At 46.7% G+C, this 18,386-nt stretch overlaps 1 protein-coding gene across 1 annotated transcript in view; it reads right to left on the bottom strand.

Annotated features, from left to right (window-relative positions):
* Positions 1-4,967, bottom strand: part of WDR1 (WD repeat domain 1) — a 44,068-nt gene extending 39,101 nt beyond the window's left edge. The window contains exons 1-2 of the mRNA XM_004770554.3: positions 4,755-4,967; positions 4,181-4,302 (exon numbers count right to left, since the gene is read on the bottom strand). Coding sequence (XP_004770611.1) covers positions 4,181-4,302; positions 4,755-4,770 — 138 coding nt within the window. The 5' untranslated portion in view covers positions 4,771-4,967. The remainder of the gene's footprint in view (positions 1-4,180; positions 4,303-4,754) is intronic.
* Positions 4,968-18,386: the final 13,419 nt, after the last annotated feature.

Raw genomic sequence — 18,386 nt, forward strand, 5'->3', positions numbered from 1 at the left:
CCACAGGGCTGGTGGTCATCCTGGATGTATAGCAAGGACTCAAGAGGCATGTGCAAATAGACAGAAGGGACAATGTCTATCCTTCTGGAGCCATCTGTCCTTTCGCAGACACCCCCCACCCCTTGGGGGCACACGCACAGGTGGTCCTTCCGCACAGGGCTGGCAGATCACCCCAGGACAAACTCAGCACTCATGTTCAACAACCCTGAACTTCAGGGGTGTCTGGGTGGCTCAGTGGATTAAGCCGCTGCCTTCGGCTCAGGTCATGATCTCAGGGTCCTGGGATCGAGTCCCGCATCGGGCTCTCTGCTCAGCAGGGAGCCTGCTTCCTCCTCTCTCTCTCTGCCTGCCTCTCTGCCTACTTGTGATCTCTCTCTGTCAAATAAATAAATAAAATCTTAAAAAAACAACAACAACAAAAAAAACAACCCTGAACTTCACACTGTGCTTTGAAGCAGACTGTGTTGAACTACAATGTATCACTTCCTGGAATTGGATTTTATATACATAACTTTATCAAACATACATATTTTAGTTCTACAATCTAGGGCCTGGACTGCTTTAAAAGCGAGATCCAAACCTGCCCTCGTAGCAAATCTGCTGGCTGCTTTTGGCAGCTTTCGAGGGGCCTCTGCTGGGAAGTTTATGTGCCAAAGCTGTTCTGTACAGGGATGTGATGCTGGGCAGCTCAGAATCCTGAAGAGCCTCCTTCACGGTCACTGGGAGTAACTCTTCCTGTCGTTGCAGAATCAGCAGGAGCAGTGGCCATGCCCGCCCCATGCTGAGAATATACCAGGCTCTCCCCTTCTGGTAGATAGCCACACCACTGCATACTTTAATTCAGGTGAGTTGAAAGAAAATAGGTAAGAAACATTCTTCTCCATGAGCTTATAAAATGCCTTTATACTGGGTTCACAAAACAACTTTTAAGTCAACACAATGAGCGGCGGCAGTGGTCCCAAGTGGGAAGGAAGTCATACGGGTATGGATACCTGTTTGGTTTGAAAGGAGGGGAATGCCACAAAACTGAGCTCCAGCAACCTCAAGCAAGCTGAGCTTCTTTAATTTCCAGGAAATAAAGCCTGCGACGGCTGCCTATTATCTCCATGACACAGCTTCACTTTCAAGGCCTTTTAACCAATGGATAAACTTACTGAGCACCTGTTACGGGCCAGGTACTTTCCTGGGTGAGGACACAGCAGTGAATGAAACAGGGGAGAGCCAAGCCCTGCTTTCAAGGAGTTTCCAGTCCAGTCCCAGAAGACAGGCACTTGTCTTCTACTTCTTCTACTTGTCTGCCTGCTGGCTCGCTTTGCGTTAGCACAGAGGGGCAGAAAAGGCCAGGATGGGAGTGCTACAGAGACCTATGCCCTGAGACAGATAGGTGACAGATCTCAGAAAGCGCATAGAAGCAAGAGTGCCTGGAGCTGAGTGGGAAGGGTGGGGGAGGGAGGTTTGGGGGTGAGACCGGAAGAGACAGGCTAGATGGTGAAGCTGTATCAGGCACGGTAATTACGGCACAGCAAAGGGGCAATGGACACCATCTCGTATTTTAACGTAACTGGTCCAGCTGAGCTCTGAGCGCAGACTGGAGCACAGCCACCTTGGAATCAAGAAGACCAGTTTGGGTTTTCTGTTTTGCAATCCGGAAAGGATGGTAGCTTGGAGGAAGGTGAAAAACATAACAGGTAGAAAAAAATGTCAGATTCTGAAGTTAGCTTGACAACAGACACTAGGATCCACTGACGAAGGAACTATGGAATGGAAGAAAAAGAGGGAAATCCAGAAGTCCCAGGTTTGGGGCCCGAACGGCTGGAGAAATGGCACTGCTGTTTTGGGGGAAGGACACATGAGGAACCTGAATGTGGTTTGGACAGGCCAAGCAGACATCTGTTGGACATTCCTTGACCTAATTCCAATCTTTTCTTCTGGGTTTCCTCTCTTTCCCAAGCCTGTAATATAACCAGACCATCATCTTTCCTATTCCCTGAATGGTTATGAGAGTTCCCCATAGCTTTTTCCCAGGAATGCTGTACCCCACTAAAAATGGTATCCATCTTTAACTGAGTACCAATTATCCCCCAATCCAAAAAGAGCCTAAGGGCCTAATTTTCACCCAGAACAGGAACACATTAGCAGCTCCCCATGCTGTCTGGGCCCGACAAATAGCTGGGAAAGAAAAGCAGACGCACCCTCAAGAGAGAATGGTGAACTCAGGAACCAGCAAAACTAAAGACTTCTGAAGAGGGGCGCCTGGGTGGCTCAGTGGGTTAAACCTCTGCCGTCTGCTCACGTCTGCACTGGGCTCTCTACTCAGAAGGGAGCCTGCCTAACCCCCCTCTCTGCCTGCCTCTCTGCCTTCTTGTAATGTCAAATGTCAAATAAATATATATTTAAAGAACAAAAACAAAAACGAAACACCTCCGAAGAATGAGCAAACTGGGTTTCACAAGCAGGGGAATGTTTGCAGGGGGGTGGAGGTGCTTGTGTGCAGCTGTGAATAATTCTCACTTGAAGCAGCTCCAAGGATCGGCCTCCTTCACTGTGCTGGCCTGACCCCTCTGCAGAGCAATGGGCCCACAGGGCTGAAAGATGCATCTGGTCAAGAACTTTCGTGGCACCCGACAAAGGGCAGGTACGTCACATGAGGCCCCCCACCTGGATGCACATGTAGACTGCCATGACCCGTCCAGGAATTTTAGGGGCCAACTCAAGCGTTCCCCACCCTATATATCCCTGAGAATGGTTTAGTCCATTCTGTCTGCCCAACTACAAGCAAGTACCTACTTTGGGCCATCAAACTTTTATTTACTCACAATCTCAGGACCGCACCCTGGGTATCTCCATCATTACCATCTAAGTCCCTGGTAAGGTTTCCCTCAGTTCTGGGTGAGGCCAGATCAGCTTTCTAGGAATCCGTAAGACTAGCACAACAGAGTGTGGCACCTCCGGGGAGCATTCACACCCGCCCACCTCTTCGTTTGACATGCCCGGCAATCCAGGGCAGGGCTGAAACTGCCACTCGGAGCTCGGTCCTTCAGCAGAGGAACGACAGTGACCGGCTAGATTGCCCAGAGATGAGGGAAGTGCCAACAGCACCTCAGATCATGCAGAGCCCTCTCTTTTTACATGCAAGAAAAGCATGGCTCCCAGAGACCCTTTACTCCCTTAGCCAGTTGTGAGGTCCCGAGGGCAAGTGCATCTGATCAGCAACAATCCTGGTCCACCAGGGGTAATCACTTGCAACAGATGTGAATCTAAACTGACATCCCTTGGGAGCATGACCAATCAGAATCATCCACCTACATACTGTGCAGAGGCCCAACCCTAAGCACAGTGCAGGAGAACCCCTCCCCCGACAAATGGCTGTGCTGGTACTTCCACCTTCCCTCCCCTATACGGTAACTCGGCCTGAGGAAGGGAAAAGAAAGATTTCAGTGTGCAATCCCAGCAGTGTGGAGACCAAAAAGCAGACTGGGTCATTTCAGTAATTACAGAGGAGTAAGAATTTGGAAGGATTTCCCACAAAATTGGCTCAAGCAGCATTCTCAGCCTGGGTACAGGACGTCTGTCTAAATGATTCATGGGAATAAACTGGTTCCTGATTTTGCACTGGGGCTCACACCAGGTTGAAGTGCAAAGCTCTGAACATGGGTCCTGCTGGCTCTGCCACACTGAGACCCTGGGTGTTAATAATGATCATACATAAGTACCATTTACCAAGTGCTGGGTGTGCGCCAGGCATGCTGGACTGGAGGGACACATCATCTCATTCAGCAGGCACAGGCAGTCCGGGGAAGAGGGGGGAAGGGAGCCTCATCTCATCATCACTTCCATTTTACAGATGAGGACACTGGGATTCAGATGCCTAAGTCACCAACGGCCCCAAGGTCAAGCAGCTGCTGACTGGGTGTGTCTGATCCCCCCAATCCAGAGCCCTTATACTTCTGGTCTAACTAATCCAAGCCTCAGTTTCCCCAGGAAGAGAGCCTAAATAAGCCTAAAACAGTCTTCTAGGCTTCCGAGGTGTGGTCCCAAGGCTGAGGGGGCGTGGCGTTCTCACCCTCCCCAGGCTGCCGGGCGGGAGAAGAGGTGGGGAGCGGGGAGGGAGAATGAACCTGGGAATTGCACCCAGGGTCTGAACCCGCGCCTAGGGAGTAGGTGGGAAGGGGTTACTCACGTCGATGTTCCTTAGAATGACGCACTTTCCATTGGTGTAAAGAAAATTGTTGCCCTTGGGGTCTCCACCAATGATTTTGGAGACGCCCCTCTCCACCTGGGGGAGGCTAGCGAACACCTTCTCTGCGGAGACACAAACCAGGCAGAGCGCGTTAGGGGCACCCTCCACCTTGGCCCCCGGCCGAACTGACAACAGGGGGCCGGGAGCGGACGAGAGAGGGGACCTGGACCGGTCTCAGCCGGTCACCTGTTGCCTCCACCGGGAGGGGCGGCCGCCACTTTGAAGGAGCGCAGGGGACCGCGCGACTTCCTGGTCCGCGCTCCCGACCAGGCCCTTCAGGAACGCGGGGGCTCCCACGGGCCCAGCCCGCAGCACCAACTTTGGGGCACCCCCTGGGCCGGGGATCGCCGCCGGGCGCCCTGAGGGCGGAGGGGCGTTCGCTCGCTCGCTCCCTCTCCCCTCCCCCGCGGCCCGGGACTCAGGCAGGCCGCTCGCGCCCCACGCCACGCCGATGGCCGAGGGGGTCCGGCGGCGTGGACGCCCATCCCCGGGGGCACCGGGCCGCGGCACTTACTGATCTCGTACGGCATCCTCGCCCACTTGTTACCGCGCCCCGCTCGCTAAGACCTCCGGAGCCGCCCGCGCCGCGAAGCAGACTGGCAGAGGCCGGGCCAGGGACCGGGGGCCGAGAGGCGGCGCCGGGCGTGCCGGGCGCGGAGGGGGCGGTCCGAGGCCGGGGCTCCGAGGCCGGCTCGCGCCCTGCCCTGCGCGCTGCCGCTGCGGACGCGCCGAACCCGGAAGCGCGGTCCCGCGCGCGGCTCGCCCCCAGCTTTGACCATATATAGTCAAGCGCTCAGCTCGGCGACTGCAGCCCGCGTGAGGCTGCGCGGACCGGGCCGCCCCTCCCCCACCCCCGCGTGGGTCCTGCCCCGGAAGTGACGTTGCACGCGGCCCCGTAAAAATGTGGCGCGGACAGCGGGCTGAGTGTCGGGTCCCTTCTGGGTGCTGCTGAGTTTGCGGACTGTAGGGTGGGGGGTGGCTGCTCCGGCCGCTCCAGGCTGAAGTGCGGGGGGCCGCGGGGTGTTGGGGGAGCCGTTTCCGACCCTGTGTGTGCGCAGCGGGCGATCCTGGGCCGCTAGCATTCTGGCAGAGTCAAGGCCCGCGCAGGGATTGCAAACTGGTTTTTCTTTTCTTAAAAACATGCCTGAGTAGGAGTCGCCCTTCCTCTAAAGCAGCCGCTGGCAGCATAGATTTCAGGGAAATGCCTTGCTGGGCCTGAACTCTCTCATAACTTCCTTTAGAAACCTAAGAAGCCGAGGAGAGCGAAGGGCATGTAGGCTCAGAAAACCAGGGTTTATGAGTCAGGAGGCAGAAAGAAAGGGGGGGCTTCCACTTTCACGATCAAGGCAGCGTGAAAATGGGAAAAGCAAGGGCTCTGAGATGTTGCTTTAAGCCTTCTTTTTCAGTAGGGGGGCACAGCTTTCCTGAGGGGCGGCTAAGTGAGGGTATGTAAAGCACCTGTGGGTACTGAAGTCCAACCTGAAAAACCTTTCTCTGATGTACTGGAAAGACCTGTTAGCTCTGTTTCCAGATCTACCCAGGTTAACCATTTCTTGCCTCCTTGACTGTTAGTCTCACAGAACCAGGGCTCACCTGGGTTATCACAGGTGTTATGTGCCTGTTCTGCTCCTACCACCGTCCCCCACCTTCACCTCAGTCTGTTCTTCAGGTTGCAGTCTGTGTGTTCTATAAACTGAAACCTACTTTTCACCTTAAAGTTTATAGGAACTCCCAAGTCCCCAAGCTAAAGTCTTTAAGACGGCTGACTGGGCCCTAGGTAACAAGTCTCAAGGTTAGGAGAGACTCCCATCTACTGCTCTCAGCTGTACCTTTCTCTTGCACACTGTCTGCCTTGTTCCAGGAATGCCCCAAGATAGGCCTGCCCTAGGTCCTTGGCAATTTACTCTTTTCTCCAGAAGAAACTAATTGCTACAGTATCACTTGCTCAGTGAAGGTCTCTTTCCCTGACCACCTTATTTTAAATCCCAAGCTTCCAGCCCTTAGGAACATATTCCTGATATTAACTTTCCTGTGACTTGTCTAAGTGTTCACCTGGCAGATGTTCAAACGGGTGACCCCGGTACCCCACGTGTGCCCTTTGATCAGGAAGCAGTGGCTGTGAAGGTAGTTTTGTGAAGGACCCTAGAAATGTTAAGTCTTGATATCAAATGGTGATTCCTGAAACAAGTGGTAGCTGTAACTCTGGAGAAACCAGGGTTTGATTATCAGCCCCTAATGAGACTTGGGTTTAGAAGAGGTGAATTCAAAATCAACCCTGGGATATTTATGTAACAGAAGGACCCTCGTGCAAGTAAATCTAAGGCACCAGCCTTGGACTCTTGCAAGCTGGTAACCTTTAGCTCACATACAAAGCCTTGTTGAACTTAACGCTACTTCACAAGGAGACTAAAACTTCAACGTAGAACATTCTCAAAATGCTGGTAGGAGGGTTTGCTGCTATCCTAGGAAGTCCTATTGATCTGGGGGCTTGAAGTTTAGGTGGGGGTAGGAATGCTTCCCCTACTTTAAAAACAAAGCAAAAACCTGTCTGGACAGCAGGAAGAGGTAGAAAGTTACAAGGTTGAAAGGGAAAAGGGACCCCAGGACATTCTTCCTCTGGCTTGTCTCAGGATTTGTAGGCTTGGTTGTCTCTCAGCTGTAAAGGCTCAGTAACACCTGAGTAGTATCAGCTGTGGCTAGCTGTCTGGCACTTTTTCCTTGGGTTCCTCTACATACACCTTTGTTGATACAACCAACAGCCTGCTTCCCCTCTCTAGGAGGGACCCTGGATGTCAGTATCCTGGTGGCTCCTTTTCTACATGTCTGTCCAGCTACTTCTCTTAGCATATCACCTGTTACCAACTGCCTCCCCAGCATCTCTGTAGGGAAGTCCACAAGGCACTTCTTGAGATTAAACCAGCCTAAGATCACACCCACTCCCTCCTTCCATAGGGCTGTTTCTCTGAGGCCTCCCTCCCTTCCCATGGTGACCCTGTTTTTCTGACTATTTTGGCTCCAGCCCTGTCCTCACCCCCTCCACCCTCACCCTGCGTTCAACCCCTCACCAAATCTGATTCTTTGAATGCCTGCATTTCTCAAATCTATCCCTTCATCTCAACACCACCAGGTTCTGAGCTTCTACGCTTCATCCAGTCTCCTTTAACCACTTCCTAACTACTGTGTCCACTCAGAGCCAGATTAACCTACTGGGTGTGGCCAGTAAACCCTGAGGTAGCGAATGAAAAGATTATTTCAGACACCTAAATAGGAGAAAGGAGAGGGAGAGAGGCTCTAGCGGTGAACAGATCCCGAGCTAGACTCAGACTCCCATTTTTATTGCAAGTCTCAATACATCAAGTAAGAGCAGAAAAGCAGAAAGGAATGTGAGGTTTTAGTAATCAAGACCTAGACCTATGGGTCCAGGCGTCCACAGCAAGTGGCATCTGCTGTGGATACAGGCTAAGGGTATGATGCATACATGACCCTAAGGTTGAGAGTGTTTTTCATTTAAGTTAAATGTTTACTCCCTAGGTGAGAGCTTTGAGCTGCAGTAAGGATCTGACTCTGGCTGTTTTCAGCTCAAACTTCAAAGCAGACCCAGCGTTCCAGGCCCCCCTCCTTTGTTTTTCGTAATCAGTCTTCTCTTGGGAGACCCATTTCCCTTAAATCTCCTCTATCCAGGCACTGTGAATCCTCACAGTAATCTCAAACCTTGTCAGCACCCCCACACATCTTCTATCTCAAGAGGATGTTGGTCTCTAAGGCCCTGTGGGGATCCAGCCTCAGCCTAGCTTTCTAGTAGCTCTGTGCCTGGGTTCCTTTGGGTCACAAGGGGCCACCCCCAGGGCCTTTCAGCTCTGCTGCTCTGCACAGCGCCTGCCTGGGCCTATTGTCCCTGCTATTTCTGAGCCTTTCCTGCACAGCCCAGTTTAAGGCCAGTCAGTCAACTCTCAGATTAAGGCCAAATTAAGCCCTCTCCTTGCTGGATTGACTTGCTTCCCCACCCCCACTGTGAACTGAGAACAGGGGCCCCCTGTTGAGGGGCTGCAAGATTTTTGAATATTTAGCTAAGGGCCCACCAGGTTGCCCTAGAGGGAATGAGGAATCCGAGCATCCCCTGAATTTGCATTGAATTTCAAAGCAATTAGTGTCTTAAAAACCTACTTAAGTGATTCCTTAAATCTTAAACTCCTAGGCTGGCTCTGGGTAATCTGGTGTCGGTTACTTAGGTAACCCCAACAAAACCCTTAGATCGGCTTCCAGGTGTCAGTACAAGGCCTTGATGCTTCCTTTTTGGGTCAGTTCTGCTGGATGCTTTGTGCTGAAATATGAAGGCGCAGGATACGTAGCTCTACATGAATCCACCACTTCCTGAGCGTGCTTAGCTCAGGAGACTTGGTTTCCTCTTCCATAAACTGGGATCCCACAGGAGACCTGGGCTTTGTCAATTGAATGACTACCCCTGTAACCGCTATAAGATTTTTTTTTGGGGGGGGTGGGGAGGTCAAATTCCTGCAAGCTACAGGAACTTTAGCATAAGTTACTTTCCCGTGAAGATGATCAACAGTAGATGTATTTGTAGGAGAAAACTCCATATTCCTGCATGTTCAGGAAATATACTCCATATTCCTGCATGTTCATTCCTGCATGTTCAGGAAATATACCCTTATTCCAGTCACTGACCTATCTTAGTTCTTTATAAGCCATGCTTCACAGACCACTAAACCTTCACTATCTGATCTTCCTAAGGTCTGGGTGAGGTCCATCAGCCGGAGACAGCAAACCTGGCTTGAGACTTGAACCTGCGCGACTTCACTCCTTCAGCATAGAGCTGTGAAGCCTCTGGGGCAGTCCCACCACTTCCTTGTCTGTTCTTTGCACTAAGAACTCCTGTAGCTTGTAGAAAGAACACAGCAGCTGTTTTGCTTCTCTCTGCTGCCTGATACTCAGAACTTTGGTTGAAGTGGTGCCCTGAGGGCTGTCCTCAACTCTGCCTCTCTGAAGGGCTTTCTACAACTGAGGACTTCCCCAGCCACTTCCCATGAGCCAGGTGCTGGCTTGCATGTCCTTTGGCTCGAAGGTTAGGACTTGCCCAAGTTTCCAAGCAAAGGGCTACAGGCAGGATTAAAGCTTGGGTCCGCTTTCTCCAAAGCCCAGCTATTTTCCTTAGTAAAAAGGCGTGATCCAGAGGCAATTGGGTGGCTCAATTAAGTGTCTGACTCTTGACTTCAGGTCAGGTCATGATCTCAGGGTCATGAGATGTGAGTTCTGCATTAGGCTCTGAGCTCAGAACGAGTCTGTTTATCTCTCACCCCCCTGCTTCCCACCTCCCACCGCCCTCCACCCCCAAAATCTTAAAGTGAACCAGACCAACACTTGTGAACCTGTGTTCTTGAACAGGCAACTTTATTTCATTCCAGTGAACGACAGAATCCAGTAGCTCTTCAGTCAAGTGCAAGGATGTCCTTGTTCAGTTGAAAACTGTGACCTGGGACAAATACTCGATTACAATACTACTGTCTTTTCTTTTTGCTGACTTACACTAGAAAATGATCCAGCCGTCTGTTAGGTCAGTCGTGATCTGCTTGGCTTTGGGTGCTGCCCCTGTCCCAGTAGCTGCCATCAAGCAGGCATGTGGCTGCATGTCACTTGACATTCTGCAGTGCTGTGGGGTATTTGGCCTGAGGGCCATGCTGGCCTCCTCCCTGATGACCTAGAGCCTTGGGTGAAGGGAGCTCTGCTTTGTGTAGAAACCCTGGTACAACCCCCAGGTCTGTCCTTCTCTGGTCTGGTCAGCACTGGGGTCCTTCTCCCTGGCTGTTGCAGGCATGGAGAGTTCCTGGACCTCTGTGTATGGAAGTACAGGGCGTACTTAAGCCCCAGTTCTGCAGAACTGGCTCTAGGCTACTTCCCCAATAGCTGAGGATCTTGGGAAGTGCCAGAGCACTCCAGAAATCCATCCTGGCTTCTGCCAACACTTCCTGCTTGATTAAAGGAGTCACTGGCCATTTAGGAGCAGACTTTAGTCTGCTCCAAGACCTAAACCAGTCTCCATATTTTCCAAAGCACAGAAAACCCAAAGCTGGCTTTATTGGTAGCTGAGAGGACTTTGGCCTTTTGCTTCCACAGAGAGGGACATGGATTAGCTGGACATAATCTGTTTTTGTCCTTCTGCGGGGAGTGATCAGACCAATAGGTCAGCTTAGGGAACTGGCTAAGCATTGCTGAGCACTTGTTTTGCCTGCATTCTGAAAACAGGTGCTTTGCTTCCTCCAACTGGTTGAGTGTTGGCATATAGACTGCCCAGCCCCTGAAACCAGGCCCACTAAGTCTGCCTGTGGCTGGGAAAGTGTATTTGTTTGCTAGACCTGCTGTCCGTAAGTACCACAAGCTGAAGGACTTAAGCAGCAGACGATCTCCATCTGGTGATGGCAGAATTGTTAATTCCCTCTGCAGGGCATGAGGAAAAGTCTGTTCTATACTCGTCCCCCAGCTTTTGTGATTTTTGACAATCTTTGATTTATATGCAAGCATCACTTTGATCTCTGCCTTCACGGTCATGTGACATCTCCTTGAGGCTCTGTGAGCCAACCACTACCCCCACTTTCTCTAAGGACCCTAGCCATTTGGGACTGAGGCCTCCCTCCTCCAGAAGGACCCCATTGTAATGGATTACACATACAGTGGCCTGATATCCAATTAACCTTCTGAGGGTACTGGGGATTAAGACTTGACTGTATCATTGGGATACATTTCAATCCATGAAAGTAGGTAAAAGGGTTGCCTGTTCCACCCCTCTGTCCTCCTTCCCTCTATGTGCCTTTGACTGCTAGTCTGAGGCCTCCTTGGAGGGAAAGACACAAGATGCCTAAGTATGCAGACATGCACAATAGGCAGGGACAATAGTTTTGACACTAGAGCTTTGCCACCCACTTTGGAGTAGATGCCCTTGAGGAAAACCACCAACTAGGATACAAACTGATCCACGGGCAGGTATCCTGGCAAAGGTTCCCCAAAGAAATGATCAAACAGCTATTCCCCAACCTACCCCCAATCCAACTTCCATTCCAAAATGCTTCAATGCAGCAGCTTAGAATAGCTTAGAATAGCAGCCTTTAAAATAGGCACCAGAACATTTTTGTCATGTTTTGGAGCTACTTGGCATGTGGTGCTGCCCCTAGGGCTCTGAGCCCAATTCCTTAGCCCTGCTGGCGTGGCTGGGAAGGGGCTTCTGCGTCCAAGTGCAGCTTCAGGGTGATGGCAACTGTAGATAACCAGGAGCTGCTGCTTGGCTTCAATGTCCTCAGGAAGGCCTAGGCCCCTTGTCCTGGTTGGGTGGGCTCTGGGACCTACTGATGGCATTGTTGGGACTGGGGTGGTAGGCCTCTGTCCAAGGACAACTTGAATTCTATACGGCAGTGTTTGTTTTCAAAGCAGCAGCTCTACAGGGAGACTGCAAAGTGGGAGGCTGGAGATGGAAGGAGCTCTGACTCGGGTATCAGAGTGGATGGAATGCACCACTGTGCACTTGGAGATGACTGGCATTTGGTTTTAATTCTTATCTTTTAAAGATTTTATTTATTCAACAGAGATAGAGCCAGAGAGCACAGTAGGGGGGAAGGGAGGCAAGGGAGAAAGAAGCCGACTTTCCTGAGCAGGTAGCCCAACGTGGGACTCAATCCCAGGACCCTGGGATCATGATCCGAGCTGAAGGCAGCCGCTTAACTGACTGAGCCACCCAGGCCCCCCTAGTTTTAAGTCTTTAAAACTAGTTAAGTGTTCTATTGGCTTCAGCGTAGAACATAGTGATTCACCACTCCCATACAACACCTGGTGCTTTTGACAAGTGCTCTCCTAAATCCCCACCCACCTCCCCTCTGGTGATTGTCAGTTTGTTCTCTAGAGTGGAGTCTGTTCCTTGATGTCCCCCCCCACACACACACAAATTTGCTGGTTTTTAAAATTCCAGATGAGTGAAATCCCAAGGTAGTTGTCTTTCTGACTCATTTCACTTAGTGTTACAATAATCTCTAGCTCTATGTTCTGGCAAATGGCACGAATTCATATGTTTTTATGGCTGAGTAATATACCTGTGTGTGTGTATACACACATTTTTTATTGATTATTTTTATTAGCATATATTATTTGCCCCAGGGCTACAGGTCTGTGAATCATCAGGCTTACACATTTCACAGCACTCACCATAGCACATAGCTCCCCAATGTCCATAACTAAACCATCCTTTCTACCCCCCCCCCACCCCACCAGGCCAGCAACCTTCAATTTATTTTGTGAGATTAAGAGTCTCCTATGGTTTGTCTCCCTCCCAATCCCATCTTGTTTCATTTTTTTCCTTCCCTACCCCAAAAACCCCCTGCCTTGCCTCTCAAATTCCTCCTATCAGAGAGATCATATAATACTTTCACTAATTGGCTTATTTAACATAATACCCTTTAGTTCCATCCATATGGTTGCAAATGCCAAGATTTCATTTCTTTTGATGGCTGCATAGTATTCCATTTTGTGTGTATATATACACCACATCTTCCTTATCCATTCATCTATTGATGGACATCTAGGTTCTTTCCCTAGTTTGGCTATTGTGGACATTGCTGCTATAAACATTTGGGTGCATGTGCCCCTTTAGACCACTACATTTGTATTTTTAGGGTAAATACCCAGTAGTGCAATTGCTGGGTTATAGGGTAGCTCTATTTTCAGCTTTTTGAGGAGCCTCCATGCTGTTTTCCAGAGTGGCTGTACCAGCTTGAATTCTCACCAACAGTGTAGGAGGGTTCCCCTTTCTTTGCATCCTCGCCAGCATCTGTCCTTTCCTGACTTGTTAATTTTAGCCATTCTGTGACTGGTGTGAGGTGGTATCTCACTGTGGTTTTGGTTGGTATTTCTCCGATGCCAAGTGATGAGCACTTTTTCGTGTGTCTGTTGGCCATCTGAATGTCTTCTTTGCAGAAATGTCAGTTCATGTTCTCTGTCCATTTCTTGACTGGATTATTTGTTTTTTGGGTGTTGAGTTTGAGAACTTTATAGGTTTTGGATACTAGCCCTTTATCTGATATGTCGTAAATATCTTCTCCCATTCTGTCCGTCGTCTTTTGGTTTTGTTAACTGTTTCCTTTGCTGTGCAGAAGCTTTTGATCTTGATGAAGCCCCAATAGTTCATTTTTGCCCTTGCTTTCCTTGCCTTTGGTGATGTTCCTAGGAAGAAGTTGCTGCGGCTGAGGTCGAAGAGGTTGCTACCTGTGTTCTCAAGGATTTTGATGGATTCCTTTCTCACATGAGGTCCTTCATCCATTTTGAGTCTATTTTTGTGTGTGGTGTAAGGAAATGGCCCAGTTTCATTCTTCTACATGTGGCTGTCTAATTTTTCCGCCACCATCTTTTTGAAGAGACTTTTTTTCCAATGGACATTCTTTCCTGCTTTGTCAAAGATTGGGTGACCATAGAGTTTAGGGTCTATTTCTGGGCTCTCTATTCTGTTCCATTGATCTATGTGTCTGTACCATAGTACAGTACCATACTGTTGTGATGATGACAGCTTTGTAATGGAGCTTGAAGTCTGAAATTGTGATGTCACCAGCTTTGGCTTTATTTTTCAACATTCCCTCTGGCTATTCGGGGTCTTTTCTGGCTCCATATTAATTTTAGGATTATTTGTTCCATTTCTTTGAAAAAAAAATTGGTGTTTTGATATGGATTGCATTAAATGTATAATTGCTCTAGGTAGTATAGACATTATTTGTTCTTCCAATCCATGAGCATGGAGCATTTTTCCAATTATTTGTGTCTGCCTCAATTTCTTTCATGAGTACTTTATAGTTTTCTGAGTACAAATTCTTTGCCTCTTTGGTTAGGTTTATTCCTAGGTATCTTATGGTTTTTGGTGCAATTGTAAATGGGATTGACTCCTTTTCTTCTGTCTTATTGTTGGTGTATAGAAATGCAACAGACTTCTGTGCATTGATTTTATATCCTGACACTTTACTGAATTCATGTATGAGTTCTAGCAGTTTTGGAGTGGAGTCTTTTGGGTTTTCCACATAAAGTATCATGTCATCTGCAAAGAGCAAGAGTTTGATGTCCTCACTCCTGATTCAGATGCCTTTTATTTCTTTTTGTTTTCTGATTGTGGAGTCTAGGACTTCTAGTACTATGTTGAATAGCAGTGGTGATAATGGACATCCCTGCCATGTTCATGATCTTAGGGGAAAAGCTCTTAGTTTTTCCCCATTGAGAATGATATTCTCTGTGGGTTTTTCATAGATGGCTTTGATGATATTGAGGTATGTACCCTCTATCCCTATACTTTGAAGAGTTTTGATCAAGAAAGGATGCTATACTTTGTCAAATGCTTTTTCAGCATCTATTGAGAGTATCATATGGTTCTTGTTCATTCTTTTATTAATGTATTGTATCACATTGATTGATTTTGTGGATGTTGAACCAAACTTGCAGTCTAGGAATAAGTCTCACTTGGTCATGGTGAATAATCCTTTTAATGTACTGTTGGATCCTATTGGCTAGTATTTTGTTGAGAATTTTTGCAACTGTTCATTAAGTATATTGATCTGTAATTCTTTTTGTTGGGGTCATTTTCTGGTTTTGGGATCAAGGTAATGCTGGTCTCATAAAATGAGTTTGGACATTTTCCTTCTATTTTTTGGGGAACAATTTCAGAATAGGTATTCTTTAAATGGTAGAATTCCCCTGGGAAGGTGTCTGGTCCTGGGCTCTTGTTTGTTGGGAGATTTTTGATGACTGCTTCAATTTCCTTACTGGTTATTGGCCCTGTTCAGTTTTCTTTTTTTCCTGGCTCAGTCTTGGGAGTTTATACAGCTCTAGGAATGTATCCATTTCTTCCAGATTGTCAAATTTGCTGGCGTATAGTTGCTCATAATATATTTTTTTAAGGTTTTATTTATTTGACAGACAGAGATCTCAAGTAGGCAGAGAGGCAGGTAGAGAGAGAGGAGGAAGCAGGTTCCCCACTCAGCAGAGATCCTGATGGGGGCTCAATCCCAGGACCCCGGGACCATGACCTGAGCCGAAGGCAGAGGCTTTAATCCACTGAGTCACCCAGGTGCCCCTGCTCATAATATGTTCTTATAATTGTATTTCTTTGCCATTGGTAGTGATCTTTCATTTTGATTTTATTTGGGTCCTTTCTCTTTTCTTTTTGATAACTCTGGCCAGGGGTTTATCAATCTTATTCTTTCAAAGAATGAGCTCCTAGTTTTGTTGATTTGTTCTACTGTTCTTTTGGTTTCTATTTTATTGATTTCTGCTCTGGTCTTTATGACTTCTCCTGCTGGGTTTAGACTTTCTTTGTTCTTTCTCCAGCTCCTTTAGCTGTAGATTTAGGTTGTATACTTGAAACCTTGTTTTTTGAGAAAGTCTTGTATCACTGTATACTTTCCTCTCAGGACCACATTTTCTGTGTCTCATGGATTTTGAACAGTTGTGTTTTCATTTTCACTTGTTTCCATGAATTTTTTCAATTCTTTTAATTTCCTGGTTGACCCATTCATTCTTTAGTAGGATGCCCTTTTGTCTCCATGTATTTGAGTTCTTTCCAAATTTCCTTTTGTGATTGAGTTCTAACTTCAGAGCATTGTAGTCTGAAAATAGGCAGGGAATGATCCCAATCTTTTGGTACTGGTTGAGATCTGATTTGTGACCCAGGAGGTGATCTATTCTGAAGAATATTCCATGTGCACTAGAGAAGAAAGTGTGTTCTGTTTTTTTTTTTTTTTTGGAATGGAATATTCTGAATATACCTATGACGTCCATCTGGTCCAGTGTGTCATTTAAAGCCTTTATTTCCTTGTTGATGTTTTGCTTGGGTGATCTGTCCATGGCAGTGAGAGGGGGTGTTAAAGTCCCCTGCTATTATTGTGTTATTGTGGATGTGTATCTTTGATTTTGTTATTAATTGGCTTATATAACTGGCTCCTCCCATGTTAGGGGCATAGATATTTAAAATAGTTAGATCTTCTTGTTGCACAGACCCTTTTGAGTATGATCTAGTGTGCTTCCTCATCTCTTATTATAGTGCTTGGCTTAAAATCTACTTTATCTGATATAAGGATTTCCACCCCAGCTTTCTTTTGATGTCCATTAGCATGGTAAATTGTTTTCCACCCTCTCACTTTAAATCTGGAAGTGTCTTTGGGTCTAAAATGAGTTCCTTGTACACCGCATATTTTTTTTTTTATCCATTAGGATACCCTGTGTCTTTTTATTGGGGCATTTAGCCCATTAACATTCAGGGTAACTATTGAAAGATATGAATTTAGTGCCATTGCATTTCCTGTAAAGTGACTGTCACTGTATATTGTCTTTGCTACTTTCTGGTCTGCTACTTTTAGCCTCTCTCTTTGCTTAGAGGATCCCTTTCAATAGTTCCTATAGGACTGGTTTGGCATTTGCAAATTCTCGTAATTTTTGTTTTTCCTGGAAGCTTTTTATCTCTATTTTCAGTGATAGCCTAGCTGGATATAATATTCTTGGCTAAATATTTTTCTCCCTTAGTGCTCTGAATATATCATGCCAGTTCTTTCTGGCCTTCCAGGTCTCTGGATAAGTCTGTTGCCAATCTAATATTTCTACCATTGTATGTTACAGATTTATTGTACTGAGCTGCTTTCAGTATTTTCTCTTTGTCACTAAGACTTAAGTTTTACTGTTAGATGATGGAGTGTAGACCTATTTTTATTGATTTTGAGGGGGGTTCTCTGTGTCTCCTGGGTTTCAATGCTTGTTCCCTTTGCCATATTAGGGAAATTCTCTACTATAATTCATTCCAATATACCTTATGCTCCTCTTTCTTCTTGTGGGATCCCAATTATTCTAATATCGTTTCATCTTCTGGTATCACTTACCTCTCATTCTCCCTTTGTGATCCAGTAGTTGTTTCTCTTTTGCTCAGTTTCTTTATTCTCCATCATTTGGTCTTCTATATCACTAATTCTCCTTCTGCCTTATTTCTCCTAGCAGTAAGAGCCTCTATTTTTCATTGCACCTCATTAATAGCTTTTTTGATTTCAACTTGGTTAGATTTTAGTTTTTATTTTTCCAAAAAGGGTTTCTCTAATATCTCCCATGCCTTTTTGAAGCCCAACTAGCACTTTCATAACGTCATTCTGAACTCGAGTTCTGACACATTACCAATGTCCATATTGATTAGGTCCCTAGCCATCAGTACTGCCTCTTGTTGTGTGTGTGTGTGTGTGTGTGTGTGTGTGGTGAGTTTTTCCACCTTTTCATTTTATCCAGATAAGAATACATGAAAGAAAAAAAATACTAAAAGAGTAGCAAAGACCTCAGAAAAATGTATACTAACCAAATCGGAGGAGGGAGGAGACCCAGAAGTGGGGAGGAGAAGGGGGGGAGAAAAAGAAATAAAAATTAAAATATATGTACATATATTAGATGGGCAAATAGAACAGAGCCACCCATTTGATTTTGGGTGTATTCTGGTCTCTTAGAGGCTACCCCCCAAAATTCTAAGGAAAAGGAAACACACACACACATAAGGGTAAACATGATAAAGGGATGGAATATGACTGTAAAGATGAGAATTTTAAAATTTCCAAAAGAATTGATAAGTCAGTTGGAAAAAGAAAAAAGAAGAAAAAAATGTGATCAGGCTAGAGACTAGAACAGAGCCATGTGCTGGATTTAGGGTATATTTGATCTATTAGAAGAAATCGTATTCCAAAATTTTAAAGAAAAACACCCTATATGTATACAAAAAATAAGGTTAAATAAAATGAAGGGATAAGATAGGACTATAACAATGAAGATTAAAAAATATATTTTTTAAAAAGGTATTAAGATAAACTAGTTAAAGGTTAAAAGAGGAAAGAGGAATGCTTAAAAAAATAAAAGAAAATTTAAAAAATTAACTTTGCAAGACTAAAGGATCATGGGGGAAAAGCCATAAATTCTATACATTGCTTTCCCCTAGCTCTGGAGTTCTGCTGTTCTCCTTGATCAATGAACTGGGTCTTGGTTGGTTACTCTTGCTGATCTTCTTGGGGAGGGGCCTGTTGCAGTGAATCTCCAACATCTTTTCCCGAGGCAGAATTGTACCACCCTTGCCAGGTGCCAGGCTAAGTAATTTGCT

Source organism: Mustela putorius, unplaced genomic scaffold, assembly GCF_011764305.1.
Source record: "Mustela putorius furo isolate JIRA1106 unplaced genomic scaffold, ASM1176430v1.1 tig00000083_pilon_pilon_pilon, whole genome shotgun sequence".
NCBI classification, from domain to species: Eukaryota; Metazoa; Chordata; class Mammalia; order Carnivora; family Mustelidae; genus Mustela; species Mustela putorius.